The 17,808-nt window shown below is 43.6% G+C and overlaps 1 protein-coding gene and 1 pseudogene across 2 annotated transcripts in view; one reads left to right on the top strand and one right to left on the bottom strand.

The window, feature by feature from the left end:
• LOC111146592 (derlin 1) overlaps nt 1–17,367 on the bottom strand; it is a 28,504-nt gene extending 11,137 nt beyond the window's left edge. Inside the window, exons 1-2 of one of the 2 annotated variants that reach the window (XM_022502211.1) lie at nt 16,984–17,367; nt 5,014–5,125 (exon numbers count right to left, since the gene is read on the bottom strand). In XM_022502211.1, the coding sequence (XP_022357919.1) occupies nt 5,014–5,125; nt 16,984–17,136 (265 nt within the window). In that variant the 5' untranslated portion in view covers nt 17,137–17,367. The remainder of the gene's footprint in view (nt 1–5,013; nt 5,126–16,983) is intronic. The other variant, XM_022502212.1, reaches the window with a different exon arrangement.
• LOC111146549 lies at nt 9,655–10,312 on the top strand (annotated as a pseudogene).
• Nucleotides 17,368–17,808: the final 441 nt, after the last annotated feature.

Raw genomic sequence — 17,808 nt, 5'->3', positions numbered from 1 at the left:
AGCAGGACTCTGCCGGGAGCTTCTTAACTGTTGTGTTGTTATTAGACACGTGCGCACACACGCGTGTGCACACACGCACTACCACTGAGTCTGACCCTGGGCTTTCTGAGAAGATTCAATCCCCTCCTCCCAGTTTACATTCTAGCAAGGGAAAACGATGCTGGAGAAGAGGAGGAGTGGGGCCACAACCCTTCCCAGAGCCTCTGACTCTGCACCTTCACGCTACATCTGGGAGGTAGAAAGGCAAGGCCCCCTTTCCACAGGTGAGGGTAGAAAGTTAAACGACCAGAGTGGCAGGGCTTGGTAGAAGCGGGGTGAACTCTAATTACTAGTCTAGTGCCCTTGTTATTACACCATACACCAGACTATGTCTCAGCCCCAGACAGGATAATCAACACTGGTCCGGCTCTCCCTTCTCAGGGTGATTCCTCATGCCTTCAGTTGAAAGGCCAGAAAAGAGGCAGAGATAAAAAACAAATGACTGTAAGGTCACATGAGCTCAAGCAGCTACCTTCCGCCTCTGGTCACCCCATCGTAACAGCATGATACATAGTCAATTAAAAAGAAACTCTAACAAGTATTAGAAAGGCAGGGGGAATATTTGTCTAAGAGATAACAAGAGGGACGCCTGGGTGGCTCAGTCGGTTGGTTAAGCATCTGCCTTCGGCTCAGGTCATGATCCCAGGGTCCCGGGATCGAGGCTGGCTCCCACCTCAGTGGGGAGTCTGCTTCTCCCCCTCCCTTTACCCCTCCCCTACACCCTCTCCCTGCTCGTGCTCTTTCTCTCTCTCTCTCAAATAAATTTAAAAATCTTTTTAAAAAATCAAAAATGGGGTGTCTTGTTGTTTCAGTGGTTGGGTATCTGCCTTTGGCTCGGGTCATGATCTCTGGGTCCTGGGATCGAGCCCCACATCGTGCTCCCTGCTCAGCGGGGAACCTGCTTCTCACTCTCCCTCTACCTTTCCCCACTTGTGCTCTCTTGCGCTGTCAAATAAATAAATAAAACCCAAAAAAAGGTGTTTTTCAATGAATATAATACAACAAGTTTCTAGCAGAAGTCTCTCTTTTTTTTTTTTTTTTTAAGATTTTATTTATTTATTTGACAGACAGAGAGCACAAGTAGGCAGAGAGGCCGGCAGAGAGAGAGGGGGAAGCAGGCTCCCTGCTGAGCAGAGAGCCTGATGCCGGGCTCAATCCCAGGACCCTGAGTTCATGACCTGAGCCGAAGGCAGAGGCGTAACCCACTGAGCCACCCAGGCGCCCCAGAAGTCTCTCCTACTTTCCCAAATTTCTCCCCTGGTGTCTCAAAGGCACACCGCAGCCCCAGTGTTGAGGACTCTTACTGGTAGGGGATCCCTATAGATGAATCAGAGCTGAAATTCAAAACAAACCTCTGAATTTCAGTAACAGTCGTGCTTCTTCTGATTTGGTTTCAGCTTAGTGATTTCTGTTTTTTGTTTCATTACGTTTTTTTAAGCAGGCTCCCTGACCAAGGTGGGGCTTAAACTCACAACCTGGAGGTCAAGTGTCACATGCTCTAACCCTAGGCCAGGCGGGCACCTCCCTGGCTTTATGATTTCTGAGGATTCTCTGGACTGAATTCCTGACCTAGCGCAATCACACACACTACAGTACTATATTATCTGACGAGTTTGCAACCGGAAATTGACAAACCAACTGGCCTCCAACTGCAGTCTTCCCGTTGGATTCAGAAACCTCGTACATAAGGCGGCGCTCCTGTGACTTCAGTGAGCCAGGCAGGAAAACGTGCGGGCGGCAAGCGCTCTGTCAGGATGTGAACACGAGGCCGTATGGCCCAGAGAAGACTGGGGATCAGCGAACCCGGGCTCCGGTCCTAGCTGTGTTACCTCGAACAGTTGGTGACCTGCAGGGCATGTCACCACCTCTCCAGATCATTGTTTTCTTGTCTGTGAAATTTTATTTTAAAAGGACAGGTCTCAGGGTGTCTGGGTGGCTCAGTGGGTTAAAGCATCTGCCTTCGGCTCAGGTCATGATCCCAGGGTCCTGGGATCGAGCCCCACAGAGAGCCCGCTTCCTCCGATCTCTCTCTGCCTGCCTCTCTGCCTACTTGTGATCTCTCTCTGTCAAATAAATAAATAAAATCTTTAAAAAAAAAAAAAAAAAGGACAGGTCTCAAAAGTTCCTCTTGACACAAACGTTCATAGCAGCCTTATTCATAACAGTGAAAAATGAAAACAAGTCAAACATCCATCAGCTGATGGATGGAGAAACAAAACGTGATAATTCCGTACAATGGAGTCTTATTTGGCAACAAAAAGGAGAGACGTGCTGATACGTGGTACATGGAAGGACCCTGACAACCCCACGCTAAGCGAAAGAAGCTGGTCACATGGTGCATGATTCCGTCTGTAAGAAATGTTCAAAAGAGGCAAATCCAAAAAGGTGAGAGGAGATTAGTGGCTGCCTAAAAGCTTAAGGGGAAGATGAGGTTGGACAGAAATGGAGAGTGGCTGTTGAGGGGTATAGGGTTTCTTTCTGTGGTGATAAAATATTCTAAAACTAACTGTAGTAATGACTGCACAACTCTGTGAACACTCACCAAATTGTACGCTTTAAACGGGTGGAACTGGACAGCACTTGAATTACAGGTCAATAAAACTGTAAAAAATGCTTCTCTGCTCTGTGACTGGAGAGTAGGGAAGCGGGGTAAACGTGTAAGAATTCAAGCAGACAAAAGGGATCTATGGGCTAATAATCCTGCAGACGGATCTTACGTGTTATTCAGGTATTACAAATTCATTATATAACCTGACTAGATAGAAGGGAAGAATAAATGGGTTCCAGGACGTCAAGTAACCAAGAGAAAACAATGTACAAATAAAATGTGGTCACAGAATTATTGTAACTTACGTTTTATAATAAGTGTTATGATTATATTTTTAAGTCCTTATGTTTCAGAGGTGAATATTAGAATATTTACTGATGAAACGATATCATGTCTGGCATTTGTTTCAAATAATCAGGGGTAGGGGGACAGACACGAACAGAGATCGAATAAGTCAGCAGGAGTTAGGGGCACCTGGCTGCCTGAGTTCAGGGAGCGTGTGACTCTTGATCTCCAAGTCATGAGTTCGAGCCCCATTGTTGGGTGTAGAGATGACTTAAATACTTAAAAAAAAAAAGAAAAGGTGAGCAATAGTTAAAAGGGGGCTCACATATACATGTATACACACACTACGACGTGAATAAACCTTGGAAACATTCTACTAAGTGAGAGAAGTCAGCCACAGAAGGACTCTTAAAATGTCTCAAATAGTCAAATCCATGTGCACAGAAAGTAGCTCAGAGCTTGGCAGGTGCTTGGAGAAAGGGGGATGGGGGATGCAGAGTAACTGCTTTGGGTTTTGGGGGGTTGATGAGAACATCTTGAATTAGACAGTAGTGGCGGTTGCTTAACACTGCAAACAGACTAAAGATGAAGGGACTGGGACTCCTGGGTGGCTCAGAGGTTAGCCGTCTGCCTGTGACTCAGGTTATGATCTCAGGGTCCTGGGATTGAGCTCCACATTGGCTCCCTGCTCAGCGGGGAACCTGCTTCTCCCTCTCCCTTTGCCTCTCCCCCTGCTCACGCTCACTCTCTCTCTCAAATAAACAAAATCTTTAAAACAAAACAAAACAAAAAAAGACCACAGAACTGTATACTTTAAAATGGTCACAACTGTCATTTTTTTGTTATGTGAATTTTACCTCAATAAAAAGGAAAACAAAGGTTCATCAACCTTTCTCACTACATTTGTGAATGTTTGAAACTGTTCCATAACCCAATGTATAAAAACCGGTCATGGGTCACCACACTTAGAGTTTACTACTGATGTAAAAACAAAATTACTCCAACAGCCCCATCCTCAATGAAATCCTATCAAGGAGTAGAATGCGAAGCAAGTCAGCCATCAGTACCAGGCCCGACTGGGACAGGGGAGAATAAAAATCACGTATTCTGGGGGCTTTAAGGACCAACCATGATGTGGTGGTGAGAATCCCACCTGTCCGTTTTGGCTGCGCCCAGACACTACCCTTCCCTGAATGAGGGGATGGGCGAGGTCCCTTCCAGCAATAACAGCCCACGACCAGACACTCTGTACTGACATCATGATTTCCTTTTAAAAACACCTCATACAAATGCCAATTTAAGGAAAAATCATGTTGGACACCAAATGCCCATCCTTCTACTTCCCTGCAGTTATGAGATTAATTCACAACTCTCAAACTGACTTCGATTTAAGGATGGTTCGGAATTCTCTATCCTGAGCTAACCGCTAGCAGGTTTATAAAGCCCCTGGAGTCAGCCAACCTTTTCAAAATCATTTAGGCTTAATGAAATTATGTTCGCGTTTCGACAGAGCAGTATCAATTTATTCCTTCTCAGCATAAGCAACTCAGAACAGCACACAAGGTATTGTACAAAGGAAATAAGGAACAATTCACAAAGAAACTTTCAGGAAAAGATTTTTGTAAAAAAGCTTACCCATAACATCATATGGGTACTCATATCTGATAAACTACCGGATTAGTAAATCCCCGCTATAAATTTTACAGGTGAGTGATTCGATCACAGAGAACAAGGCTTTCATACATGAAGGAGTACTTTTCAGCCCCGATCTGGGAGATGTATATACTTCAGCCCAACTGCGTATTTGACCACATGACAGAAAGGAGATGTCAAATTTAAGTGAGAGGCACACAGCTCAGCCACTAGGGACAAGGCGTGGACAAGATGCGTAAAGGCTCCGGTCTTCTACTTTTTCACGATAAAATGGTGACACTGTTACTTATGCCTCATGATGATGTTGTGAGGATTAAAAATCAAGTCATCTAAGCACCTATGACAGTCCCAGCATCGGTACGACTTACTGAGCATTTCCCATCTTTACGCCATTTCCTCAAAGGCCAACTGCCCTCAAAATTCTTCCAATACGTAAATACGAACTGGTAAATTAGAAACAAATCTTAAAACGACTATGGATAACATACCTGTTTCAAGTCGTGTCGAATACTGATATAAGAAATATAAATTGACCAAATAAAGAAATCCAGTTCCTGGGCCCACAGGGAAATAAAAGGTGGCAGTGATTGGTCTCCAAACCTGTCCAGATTAAAACAGACACAGCAGTTAGTTTCTGTAAGCCTGGTTAATTTTTTTTTTTTTTTTAACTAAACAAAATGCACCCTTGCAAAACATTCTCCTCTGTGATGGTGGTTACCAAAGGGTCACCACCAATATAATTCAAGAAAACTGAAGAAGGGCTCTCATCAGCTTCAATCGTATCAATTTGGAAAAAATACTTCTAGCCAGGTTGAAAAAAATCAATACTATAGAAGTACATGGTCAGTCTTTACTGGGATAAGGCATTCAGTTAAGCCTGTCAAAATTAAACTGTAAAGACAATTTCCAACAGGACAATAATAATCTCTATGCAGGAAAAAGAATATCGTGGGATAACAAACCTTGCCCAAAATTGTCATACTCAAAAGGCAGAAGTAAAATGGAAATGTTTGTATTCAAATCCCTGTGCTATTTAGGCAATATGGATATATGACTTCATGATACTAAGTTTTCCTCCCCCCACCCCCAGCCAAAAAAAATTACAGAAGGGTCTACAGTAAGTAGTGAGCCTCCCTCCTAACCCACATCTCCCAATTCCCTTCAGCAACAACAATCGGTTTCTCGTATTTCTTTCAACAAATAATGTGTTACTACAGTTCCTCCCTTTTCTTCCTCTCTTGCATCGCACAGCTCTATAACTTATTTCATTCCCTTGAGGAAATATTTTTGCTGCCTTTATATAAAATATTCCTTTTATGTGAATGTTCAAAATTCATTTACACTGTTACAATGCCACAATGCCTATTCTTGATTATCTTTTTTATACACGTCCATGGATAAAATCCTGTGTTAATCTGCTAAATTCACAGACATTTGCATTTAATTTTGCTAGACACTGCCAAATGCCTATAAAAATATTTAACTGACTTACGTTTTCTCCTACAATGTAGATTAATGCCTGTCTTCCCTCCACACCCTCACCATTAGGGTATTCTATATTTACCAATTATTTTTTAAAAATCTTTAGCATTTCCTTTCTTCATTTTTCTGCTAGATTTGCATTTCTTTGTATGTTCTGGAAATTCCCCTTTCTCGCTGTTGCAAATATTTTCTGGTCTGTCATTAAATCTATGCCTTGATGGTATTCTTGCCGTATTTTGACATGCAGAAGTGTTCATTTAATGTAGGCAAATGCATCCCTCACACATCCTGCTCACAAGCTACTTCTCCACTCTAAGAATAGGTTAGTGTCACAGTTCTACTGTGACACAGTGATCCGACTTCTTTTTCTAGATGGTCACTCAGCTCTCCCAATCCCATTTACAGAGTAACCCGTACTTTCTCCATTGACCTGAAAAGCTACTTTCAGCATATATTTATTTCCTTTTGTATTAAAGTCTCTAATTATATTAAAGTGCTATCCTGTTTGGGATTTAATTCCTATACCAATATCAACTTATTTCAATTTCTAGTCTTACGGTATGTTACAATCTGGTAAAGTTACATGATTAAATAATCCCTCTCCCATTTTTCTTCCACGTGTGTCTTAATTTTCTTGGCTGGTCTCAAAATTTTATTTTCCTAAAAGAACTAGAACCGGGGGGCGCCTGGGTGGCTCAGTGGGTTAAGCCTCTGCCTTCAGCTCAGGTCATGATCTCAGGGTCCTGGGATGGAGCCCCACATCTGGGCTCTCTGCTCAGCAGGGAGCCTGCTCCCCCCCCCACCCGCCCTGCCTCTCTGCTTACTTGTGATCTCTCTGTCAAATAAATAAATAAAAATTTTTTTTAAAAAAAGGAAAGAAAGAAAAGAAAAAGAACTAGAACCAGCATCTTTGTGATACCAGTGTGATACAACTCCCAACCAGGAAGAAGTCTTTCTCAGCTTTTGTAAGTTTTGGATAGACCCAACCACCAAAGCTGAATTACCTTATTGCTTGTAATATTAGCCAAGTTACCTTACTGCTTGTAATATTGGAAAACTGAGCCTCTTGGACTAAATATACAACTCCATCTGTGAATAAAATTTTGCATCTTATTCTATTGTTGTCTAATTCACTGGCTAGTACCCGCAGAACAATGTTAAGTAACAGTGACTGAAGAAGACGACTTTCCCAGACCATAGAAATACCAGCATCATGCTGGCTTTGGCCTCGCTATACGTAAGCATGAAAGACATGACCCCTGCATCAAGGAGTTCTCAAGCAGTGGGTTATCCAAAGAAGCAAAAGACTGATCCCAACGGAGGGAAAAATTGGTCTCGGAAAAACAAATACAAAGTCCGAAAGAACTGCAAGAGCACAACAAACAGGTACTGCTGACAATTTGGGTGTGGCTGGAACAGAGGACATTAGCTGTGGGGCTGGCCAGACACCAAGCTGCCCAGTTACACTCTCCAAGTGCAAGAATGTAACCCTCACAAGTTCAATTCCACCTGGAAGAAAGCATGCTTTCTGGAATACCCGAAAGAGCTACTTTCCAAGAAGCCTGTATTAAACCAGCAAAGCAAAATAGGTCAAAACTCATTTTGATTCATTCACAACTTCATCATAGTTTAAGAGAAAGAACACCGGAAGTGATTTGAGAAGGCCTAGCTGCAAAGTTGTAGCTTGCGATGCTAGGACTTGCCTCAGTTGGCATCTGTAAAAGGGGAATGATCTGTTAATACTCGCCCTACTTTGATTAGTGGTTAAAAAAATAATAATAATAAAATAAAAGTGTGGTCCTCTCGTCATTTATATACAATGACTCAGGAGATAGATTTTATAGTTGAACAACAGAATGAGAAAAGGTTAAATAATAGCTAGTAAGTGGCGGAGCTAGAATTTTATCCCAGACAGCTTGACTCCAAAGTTTATGACGCAAAACCCTGATTTTTTTACAATGTCTCTCACGAGTGATATCATTGTTACGAGGTATAATTATAATTAGGAAACGTTTTAAATACTACTGTGCTTGTATAAGCCTGATTCTCCCTGCTTCTGAAGAGCACTGAGATTGAAGACCAGAAGCAAGCAAGCCCTGGCCTTGGCCCTTAAATAGCCCTGGGGCCTTGGAAAAGTCTAGACCTTTGCGTTGGTGTCTTCATCTACCCAGTGACGTCTGCCCTGACTCCACCTTCCTTATTTCCAGATTTTGTAAAAGGCAGGAATTAAGAAAGTGGATTAAAAGGTCCTTTGTTTAAAAAAAAAAAAAAAAGGTATGTGTGGGTGTATGATTATTACAAATCTCTAAGAGACACACTGACATGGTTTTTACAAATTCCCATTTTAAGCTACCTCCATATTCCCGTAAGTTACTCAGGGCCTCATTTTGGAAAAGAAACCCTGGTTTTTTCCGACTACATCTTTCCCTAACACTGACGACATGACACTATTTTTAGCCACTGTGTGCACCTGTGCTTTGGAAATCAGTGTCTGTCAAAATATCTCACTCCTTTTCCCCGTTCATTAAGCTTACCCTTGAGTTATACTTGGCTTTCATTGATCTAAGAGACTTAATATTATTTTTGTATTACTTTAAAATTATAATTTAAAAACACCAGGAGAAAGCTTATCTCTTCAGAAAACCACAATATACTTCTGAAATCCCCACTGACGTCCCAGCTAAATCCCCTCCTTTGCTCTGATATGTAAATAGTTAGGATAAGAAAATGACTTTTGTTTTCAGGGCTGGGAGAGGTTGGCGGCCCATTTCTCAACCCTGGAAAGCCTTCACGGATCCCATAACGGGGAGCAGGTGCAGCACCAAGAGGGCGGGGTCTGCGGGCAGAAAAGGGGAGGGGAGCAGCTCGTTTTCACCCCCCAGCAGCCTGTCCTCATCCCAGCTGTTTTATAATGAAAGCTGGGCCCTCATGAGAGTTGAGGTGATTTGCCAGAGCTCCTCACTTCAAAGCAAGAAGTCCACATCTTCACTGGCTTATAAGGGTTTAAGAAAGGGAGAAGGCAGTGCTCTTTAGTTACTGGTCCCAAACCTCCTGTTGAGAGAGTGGGTGGCAGCTGTCCTTGAACTAAAAATCTCCCGAACAACCTGCTACTGAAATCATTACAGAAGCTACCCAGAGTCTAACGTGGGGTTTTTTAAGTACCCAAAACAAAGATTTTTCCCGAAACAGTATGGACCGGTTGACTTGGAGTTAAGAAATTCTACATAGGTCACCAACAAGAAAGAGGGGGAGTACCTCATTGCCAAATGCTGATGTTAGCTAAGTGTGGGCTTTTTTTTTTTTTTTTTTTTTTTGGACAACCTAGGTAGGCAAGAAAAACAAATGAAAGGCACTCAGGTTCAATTGTAGACTTTGAAAGAGCTATTAGAAGCCATCCATTCGAGAAACAAGAGTGGGGCGTGAACATTCGGAAACAAAAAAAAAGCAAAAGGAAGTATACAGGGGGCACCTGGGTGGCTCAGTGGGTTAAGCCTCTGCCTTCGGCTCAGGTCATGATCTTGGGGTCGTAGGATCGAGTCCCGCATCAGGCTCTCTGCTCAGCAGGGAGCCTGCTTCCCTGCCTCTCTCTCTGCCTGCCTCTCGGCCTACTTGTGATCTCTCTCTGTCAAAGAAAGAAAGAAAGAAAGAATAAAAAAAGGAAGTATACAACCATGAAGCGAATGCTTAGTCTCTGAGATCAGAAGCTTAAGGAGAAGGATAAACTAAAACCTAAAAAGAAAGATCCCAGTGCACTCAAGGAAAGAGAAGTCCCCAACATCCTTCCTGCTTATTCTTCCGATATAACACACAGCTGGACCCACCTTACCACACCCCAGCTTATCAACTTTTCCATTCAGGCCAAACTTAACTGGGTACAGTCAATGATGAACTGTCTGTGCACCAAGTGTATCCCCTTTGTATAACTGAGTGTGTCATGGCTGCAACTGAGAAACTGGGGCAAAAGTACCGAGGGGCTCTAAGGATTGCCTAGGATCCAAGATTTGAACGACTACCATGCGCGCACACAAAGGAACCTATGCAGATGACTGCTTGAGCACAGAGAGTAACTCAGCACAAGTGTTACACTGTGGCCACAGTTCACTGGGACCTTAACAAAGGATTGGGAAGATCCCTGGAGTTCCCCCCATGTACATTTCAAACCATGGGTGCTTGCCTAGTATACGCAGTAGAGAAAACGAGGCACAGGAAGCATATGAACAAAAGCACGGAGACACAGATGTTACATGGAATGACTGCTTGGCCTGCGCAGACATCTACCAGAAGGTTTTTCTAACTAGAACATAGGGGAAAGAGATCTGTACCCACATCTGAGGCTCCAGAGGTAGGAGGGAGGTGGCTGGGCGGGATCCTTATAGAATATGCTAAAGAGTTTGGATTTCATTGTAAGGTCAACAGGAGCTTGTTAAAATTTTAATTAAGGAGCATAACAGGATCAGATTAGATATTTTAAATGATCACAAGGTAGTATAAGAATAGACAAATAGATCACTGAAATAGAATAGAAAGTCCATAAACAGACCGATATACTTATGGCAAGTTGGTGTATTATCAAGGTAGTATTTCAAATCTGTGGGGAAAAGAAGTTTTACTGGAAGGAAAAACAGTGTGGAATAATTTTTAGTGGGGTCAGAATCCTGATTCCACCAGTTACTATCTGCATGAGCTGGGCACAGAACATAACCATTTGGTGCCTTCCTTGTTCCCTCTTTAAAAATGTGTTGTCTAATCGTCAAAACAAGCCTGATAAGAGGGGATGAAATCAAATAGTCCATGACACAATTTAAGTATTTTTCAGTAAATGTCAGTGATTATTGCACTAAAAAAAGAAGAAGAAGCCATTCATTCTACTCGTAGGTATGTACTCAACAGAAACACATACCTGTGTTCACCAAGACATATACTGGAATGTTGACAACACTATTCTTTATGGCCCGAACTGGAAACTATCCAAAATGGCCATTACCACTAGAATGGGTAAAGAGATGGTCATCTATGGTAATCTATCTATAATCACGTGCAACAAAATGGGTGACTCCTACGCACTGTCAAAAAGAGACCAGACACAGAAGAGTATATACTGTAGGATTTCATTTACATAAGGTTAAAAAAAAAATGGCAAAAATAATCTGTGATAGTAGTTACCGTTGGAGGAGACAGTTATCAGAAGGGAGCTGTAGGATAGTGTGGGGGGTGTTGGAAATGTTTTCCTTCTTGATCTGGGTACTGGTCATACACAGGCATTTAGTTTTTAAAAATTCGACAAGCTATAAATATATAATACATATACTTTACTACCAGTATACTAGTAATTCCATAAAAAGTTAAAGCTATAATTTAATGGGCAACCTTATCTACAGACCACAGCACAACTGCCTGAAGTGGACAGGACTGTTAAGGAAAGCTTTTAAAGCTGTACATACCAAAACCCTAGCCACTGAAGCTCTAATCCAAACCTTGAGGCTACTTCTATGCTCAGTCTATAGACCAAGTTCATCTCCCTTCTGGTTATGTGCATAATAGGTCTCTCTTCCCCAATACGCTCTTTTTTTTTTAAACTTTATTATTTAATATATTTTCTTTTTTAAAAAAATATTTTATTTATTTATTTGACAGAGAGAGATCACAAGTAGGCAGAGAGGCAGGCAGAAAGAGAGGGGGAAGCAGGCTCCCTGCCGAGCAGAGAGCCCAATGCAGGGCTTGATCCCAGGACCCTGAGATCATGACCTGAGCCGAAGGCAGAGGCTTAGCCCACTGAGCCACCCAGGCACCCCAACTTTATTATTTAATTCAATTAATTAACATATAGTGTATTATCAGTTTCAGAGGTAGAGTTCAGTGATTCATCAGTCTTACATAATAACCAGGGCTCATTATATCCCATGCCCCCCTTAAGGTATTTATCCCGAAGGCACAAATGTAGTGATCTGAAGGGGTACCTGCACCCCAACATTTATAGCAGCAATGTTCACAATAGGTAAACTGGAAAGAGCCCAGAAGTCCATCAACACATGGATAAAGATGATGTGGAATGATATATATAGATATAGACATAAGAATGAATGTATATCATATATTATATTTATATATATATATATATATGAATATCACTAATCTGCTAGGGTTGCTGTCATCAGGGTTAAAGGTGATAACATAAGCAAAAGCTTGGCAAATATAAGCGCAAGACCCAAATCACAGATCTGGCTGGTGCCACCTCTTACGATTCCTAAAAACAAATCATCGCAACTGAGAGTTCATCTCTTCTCATCTAAAGTCAGGATGCTTTTAAGGGGGCAAAATATGGGATAATAATCCAGCAGTTATATTTCAAGTTTAGTTACAAGTTAAAATTAAAATCTTCCTGCCCACAGAGAAAAGGTAGTGATGGGAGGAATTATTATCGGCTAGTAAATAAAAATGGGCACTATTTTTTAATAGATTATTTACCAGACTATTTATGGGGACTTTGCATTTTTCTATATGAATTTTACGTAACAGAGGCATGAAGCAGAGAACATACCTCCTCAATTTGAGGATACTTGTTTTTATGTTTCTAAAACTAGGATGTGGCTATATATATATATATATATATATATATATATATATATGGAATTTCTACTCTCCCATCCCTCCCAAAAAGTTGTACTTAGTTGATGAAGCACCTTATAATCAATGGAGTTAGATCACAGTCCATATGGTATTAAACTATCCCCACTTTCAGATAACAAAATTGAGCCTTGGAAAGGATAAGTAACTTGCCTAAGGGCAGAGAACCAGTAAGGGTCTGAGCCAGGCCTGGGGAACCATGACTCAACTACTTGAAATCCTATGTTCATTCTATTTTAAGGGAAAGCAGATAACTGACTTGGAAGAAATCACCCTCAAGAATGTTTGCTAAACACTGAACTGTGTATTTTGGTAGATACTATGCGAAGGAGTTAGACGAGACAGCTCAGAACTATCTTTGACTCACTGAAGTGGAAACCGTATCCGCAGCTGTCTACCAAGTGCAGTGACACTTGTCTCAGGATGCCTGTGGGAGCTGAATGAGCAAACACGGAAACGCAACACACATGGAAGGGGGCGAGCTGATTCCGTCCAAAGCAACCAGCAGCCCCAGGAGACGATCTCAGACACCTCTGGGGCTGCAAGAAATTACCAGCTCTCCTAGTTAATCAAGGACCCATACGAAGACATTTCATCATTATGAATTATTTGATGGATGACTGTGAAATGTGAGGGACTAGGAATTTGGGACAACAGCGTAGGGAGTCTTAACACTCCGACCCAAACTAAGAAAAGAACACTTGAAATTTTGCAGTTCCAAACCAATAGGCTACTCAGACGAGACCTACAGATGAGAAGAAGTGACTTTCATCCCTTCCAACGTGAACCCACAATTCTGAATCAGGTTTTTTTTTTTTTAAGCTGTTCAAGACTCAGCTTCTAAGGAAAAGATGAGCCTCTAACAGAAAGCACAACACGCGTGTTTGTCACACATCTGCCTCCGAGACGCACTTCTTCCTTCAAAGGCTTCGTCTGCAAACGAGTTCCTCCAGGTGGGTCTGAAAGTGACATCTGTCCAGGATGGGTAGGAGCCAGAGGAGCAGAAAGAAGATACAGACACGGGCCTTTCTTTTCACAGGTGGACAATCAGTGCGCTGTCCCTGCTCCCAGCAGCTTCTCCCTGGTCTCGGGATGAGCCCGGACGAGACAACGTATGGGAGATGGGAAAAGCATGGAAGATGGGACGAGTGATGTTTCTGATAATCAAGTCACCGCTGTCAGTATTTACCTGGTCTCTTAGAAAGGCTTTCCTACTTCACTTGTCTGACTGCACAAGTGAGCGACACTCTGCAAGGAGGGCCAAAGAGCCCGTTCTGACCACATCCTTCTCACAAAAGGATTTACAACCACTGCTCCTCCTGTACACACATGCCCCAACATGCCACTCGCCAGGCACAAAGCACACGACATTCACTAGGTCACAAATAATTACCAAAGCAAATAAATAGAAAACAGTGTGCAATTCTGACTGCGGGCCCAAATCATTTTCTAACATCCAACTGCTTACTTAACTTCTGCATCTGGATGCCTAAGAAGCATCTCTAGACTTAAGGTGGTCAAGACAGAACTCTTTATCCACCACCCCCCGCACCCAAACCTACGCCTTCCTAAACATTTCCCATCTTGGTAAAGGGCTCCACCATCCTGTGTGGAAACAGTGACATCTCTGAGTGCTGCTGCCTTCAGCCTTTCCCCCTTCACATCCATTCAGCAGCAACCTTGGGCCCCTCAACTCCCAAATCCATCCACTTCTATCTTCGCGGCCACCCTGGCCCAAAGCATCATCTCTCTCGCCTTCTAACTTGACTCCTGCCTCTCCCCATATCAAGTCCATCCCACAGAGCAGTCAAAGCAATGTTGTCAGTCTTCTGTTCAAAATGCTCCAAAGTGGGGCGCCTGGGTGGCTCAGTAGGTTAAAGCCTCTGCCTTCAGCTCAGGGCATGATCCCGGGATCCTGGGATGGAGCCCCACATCGGGCTCTCTGCTCGGCGGGGGGCCTGCTTCCTCCTCTCTCTCTCTCCCTGCCTCTCTGCCTACTTGTGATCTCTGTCTATCAAATAAATAAATAAAATCTTTTAAAAAAATAAAATAAAATAAAAACAAAATGCTCCAAAGCCTTCCTGGTTTATTTATTTATTAGTCCTATTTATTTCAAAATAAAGTCCAAGCCACAAAGTCTTGAGCAATCCAGGTCCAGCCTACCCTTCCATCTCTGTTTTATCGTACTGATCCCTCATTACTTCTGTCCTCACCTACCAATCCTCATCCCTACAGCTGACTCTGGACTAAGCTAACCACTCTTCCTTCTGTTTCTAGGCCCTGCCTCTCAGCCTTCCACTTACTATTTCTTCTTCTTAGACAGTTGTCCCCAGAGCCAGATCCTCCCAAAGCTGGCTCCTTGGCATTCAGATTTCAGTTCAGATATCATCTCTGAAGCCTTTCTGGAACATTCCATCAGATGTTAAGTCACTCTCTATCACACGCCTCTCTTTCTTCATGGGAGCTGGGACTTTCTGTCCTATTCACTATTGTGGCTCCAGTGCCCAACGCTAGTAAGTGACAATTATTTCCACGCATTCAACCAACATGAAAGCACATGCTATGTGCCAGGCACTATTCTGTTTAACAAAGATAGCAGTAAACAAGTCAGGGGTCTGGTTCTCATGGAGCCTGATTTTCTGAAGGGAAGCTGACTAACAGATGCCAACAGGTGATACGTAGCAAGTAAAATTAAGGATAAGGGAGATGGCGTGAAGGAGGGGTACTATTTTATGTAGGGCAATCCATAAAGTCTTGGCAATAAGGCGGCACTGGGGAAGAGACTTGAAGGCAAGGAAGTAATCATGGTTATCTTCCTCAGAGAAACAACATGCGCTAAGGACCTGAGGAGAGAGTTGGCTGCTGAAGGAACAAGAATTCCACTGTGGAGCCTAATGTGTAAGGAAGGTGGAGAGTGGCAGGAGACAAAGTCAGAGCAGAAGTAGAGGGTCCTGTAGGCCACTGAAAAGACTTGCATTTTACACATCTGAGTTGAGAAGACATTGGAAGGTTCAGGGCAGAGGACTGACGGACTTGGTTTATATTTTAAAAGGATCACTCCAGCTGTCTAGAGAAAAGAAAAGAACTGGGCTGAAATGATAATGGCTTGTAATGGAGAATGAAAAGGGACCTGGATATATATGTAAAATTGAGCAAACAATTAGCTGGCAAATTGTGGGATGTGGAAGAAAAGCCAAAGATGATTCTATGACTACTAGTTTGAGCTCCTATAATAATGGAACTGCCATATACTTCTAGAGCAAAGGACAAAGGGTATCCAGTTTGGGACATTTTAAATTTGAGATGCCTATTAGTCATCAGAGAGATAAATTCCAAACTGACAGCTGGAAATCAGGAGACAGATCTGGACTGAAATTATGTATATTTGTATTTGAGAGTCTTCAGTGTATAGAATGTATTTAACGCCATGGAGCTAAATGAGATCACCTACAGCTGGGGAGAGTATAGAGAAAAGTTCCTATAACTGATCCCTGGGGCACATCACAACAGTTAAAGGTCAGGAAGATGAGGAACCAGGAAAAGAGAGTAAGAAACAGCAGTCAAGAGAGGGAAGACAAGACAGTGTTATCCACATGTCAATTAATGTGCTCAAATTAATGTCAGATGTTAGTATCTGACCTGCCACTGATTAATGATCTAAATCACAGACTCCAGTGAATAAGGATCATGTCTGGGAAACTAATACTCTCTTGCCAGAAATACTCTGGACAGTTTCCTTCATACTTAAACAAATAACTAGGCCTTCTATTTCTGGACCAATTTACTCTTTACTTAGTCCTTCATACATTCTATTACATGCCAGATACCAGGTACGGACTGATGAAATGCAAACAACTCTTGCATCTGATTTCAAACTATTCCCACAAAGGGGGGGGAGGGGAAGCTCCATTAATACAAAAAGAACTGGATGTTGAGTAAGTTGACAACCACATGGCACCCACGTGGGTGGCAGAGCAAGGTCAGAGGGCACCTGCTCCGGGTGGACCCAAGCTGCTAATCACCGGCGCCCAAAAGATTAACAACTATCAGAGAATTACCTTCCCACTGCCTCCTTCTCTGAATGCAGAGGGCGGGGAGCATAATCTTAGAGGAGCGAAATCAGTCCCTTTTTACCAGGCCAAACCCACTGCTCCAGCCATCCTGGCCATAGAGCTCCGGACCCACTCGCCTCCACCCCGCCCCCCGACCACAGGACCCGCCCTAAACCGCTGGAGCGGTCGCACTACAAATCCCACCAGGCACCGCGCGCCCGCAACATGCCCGTGTACGCTCCGCAGCCGACAGGCCTCCTGGGACCTGAAGTCTCCACTCTGCTCGTCGCTGGTCAGTACCTGGAAGCGATAGAGGAAGGCTTCGGGCCAGAGGAAGAAGTAGGCCGGGCTGATGAGACCGAGTTTGCCAACCAAGGGCACCGCGACAGTGGCGGCGAACCAATAGCGCGTGATGGCCGGGATGCTCCTGAACCAGTCCCCGATGTCCGACATCTTCGCCTTTTAAGTGGCCAGAACAGGCACAGCCGTCCCACTCCCCGTCCCTGGCCCCTCAGGACCCGGCCCGCTCCGCGAGTGGAAGGTGTCGAGGCGGAAGCCGCCCAAGCCGCGGATAAGAAGGCGGAGATGGGCGGACGTGGCGCCACCGAATTCGGACGAGCGAGGGAGCGTTCGAAGGCAAACTTCCCCTTCCGGCAGCCACGGAAGACGTTGACCAGAAGTCCCGCCGCTTAAAGGGCAAGCACGGATTTTTGCCACTGGGCGGAAAAGCTCGGCGGTCCGGGGGCAGGGCCAATGGGGGCGGGGCCATAAGAGGCGAGGACACGACTGGTGGGAAACAGTGGTTGCCAGGGGCAACGGCAAATACTCCAACCAATGGCGAAGCTGAACGCCTGCTATTTAGTTCAAGCCGGGTTTGTAATCCAGGTGGGTCTTCTTGGGCGGTGTTTAAAAAGGAAGGAGGAAAATCACACACTTCCTCGTTTGTTCTTGCATTCCACAAATGTCTGTGCGGGGCTTAGCAAGTGTGAGGTGAGTTCTAGGCACCGGGGATCCTGCGACTATCGCAGCTGTCGCGGTACCTTCTCTCCTGGAGTTTACATTCTAATGAGGGTAGACAACTGCTAAATTAGTGAATACGGTAATTTCAGCGAGTGAAAAAAGTAA

This window comes from Enhydra lutris, unplaced genomic scaffold (genome assembly GCF_002288905.1).
Source record: "Enhydra lutris kenyoni isolate GAN:26980312 unplaced genomic scaffold, ASM228890v2 scaffoldscaffold14, whole genome shotgun sequence".
NCBI lineage: Eukaryota > Metazoa > Chordata > Mammalia > Carnivora > Mustelidae > Enhydra > Enhydra lutris.
This window is presented reverse-complemented; position numbering and strand designations above follow the sequence as displayed.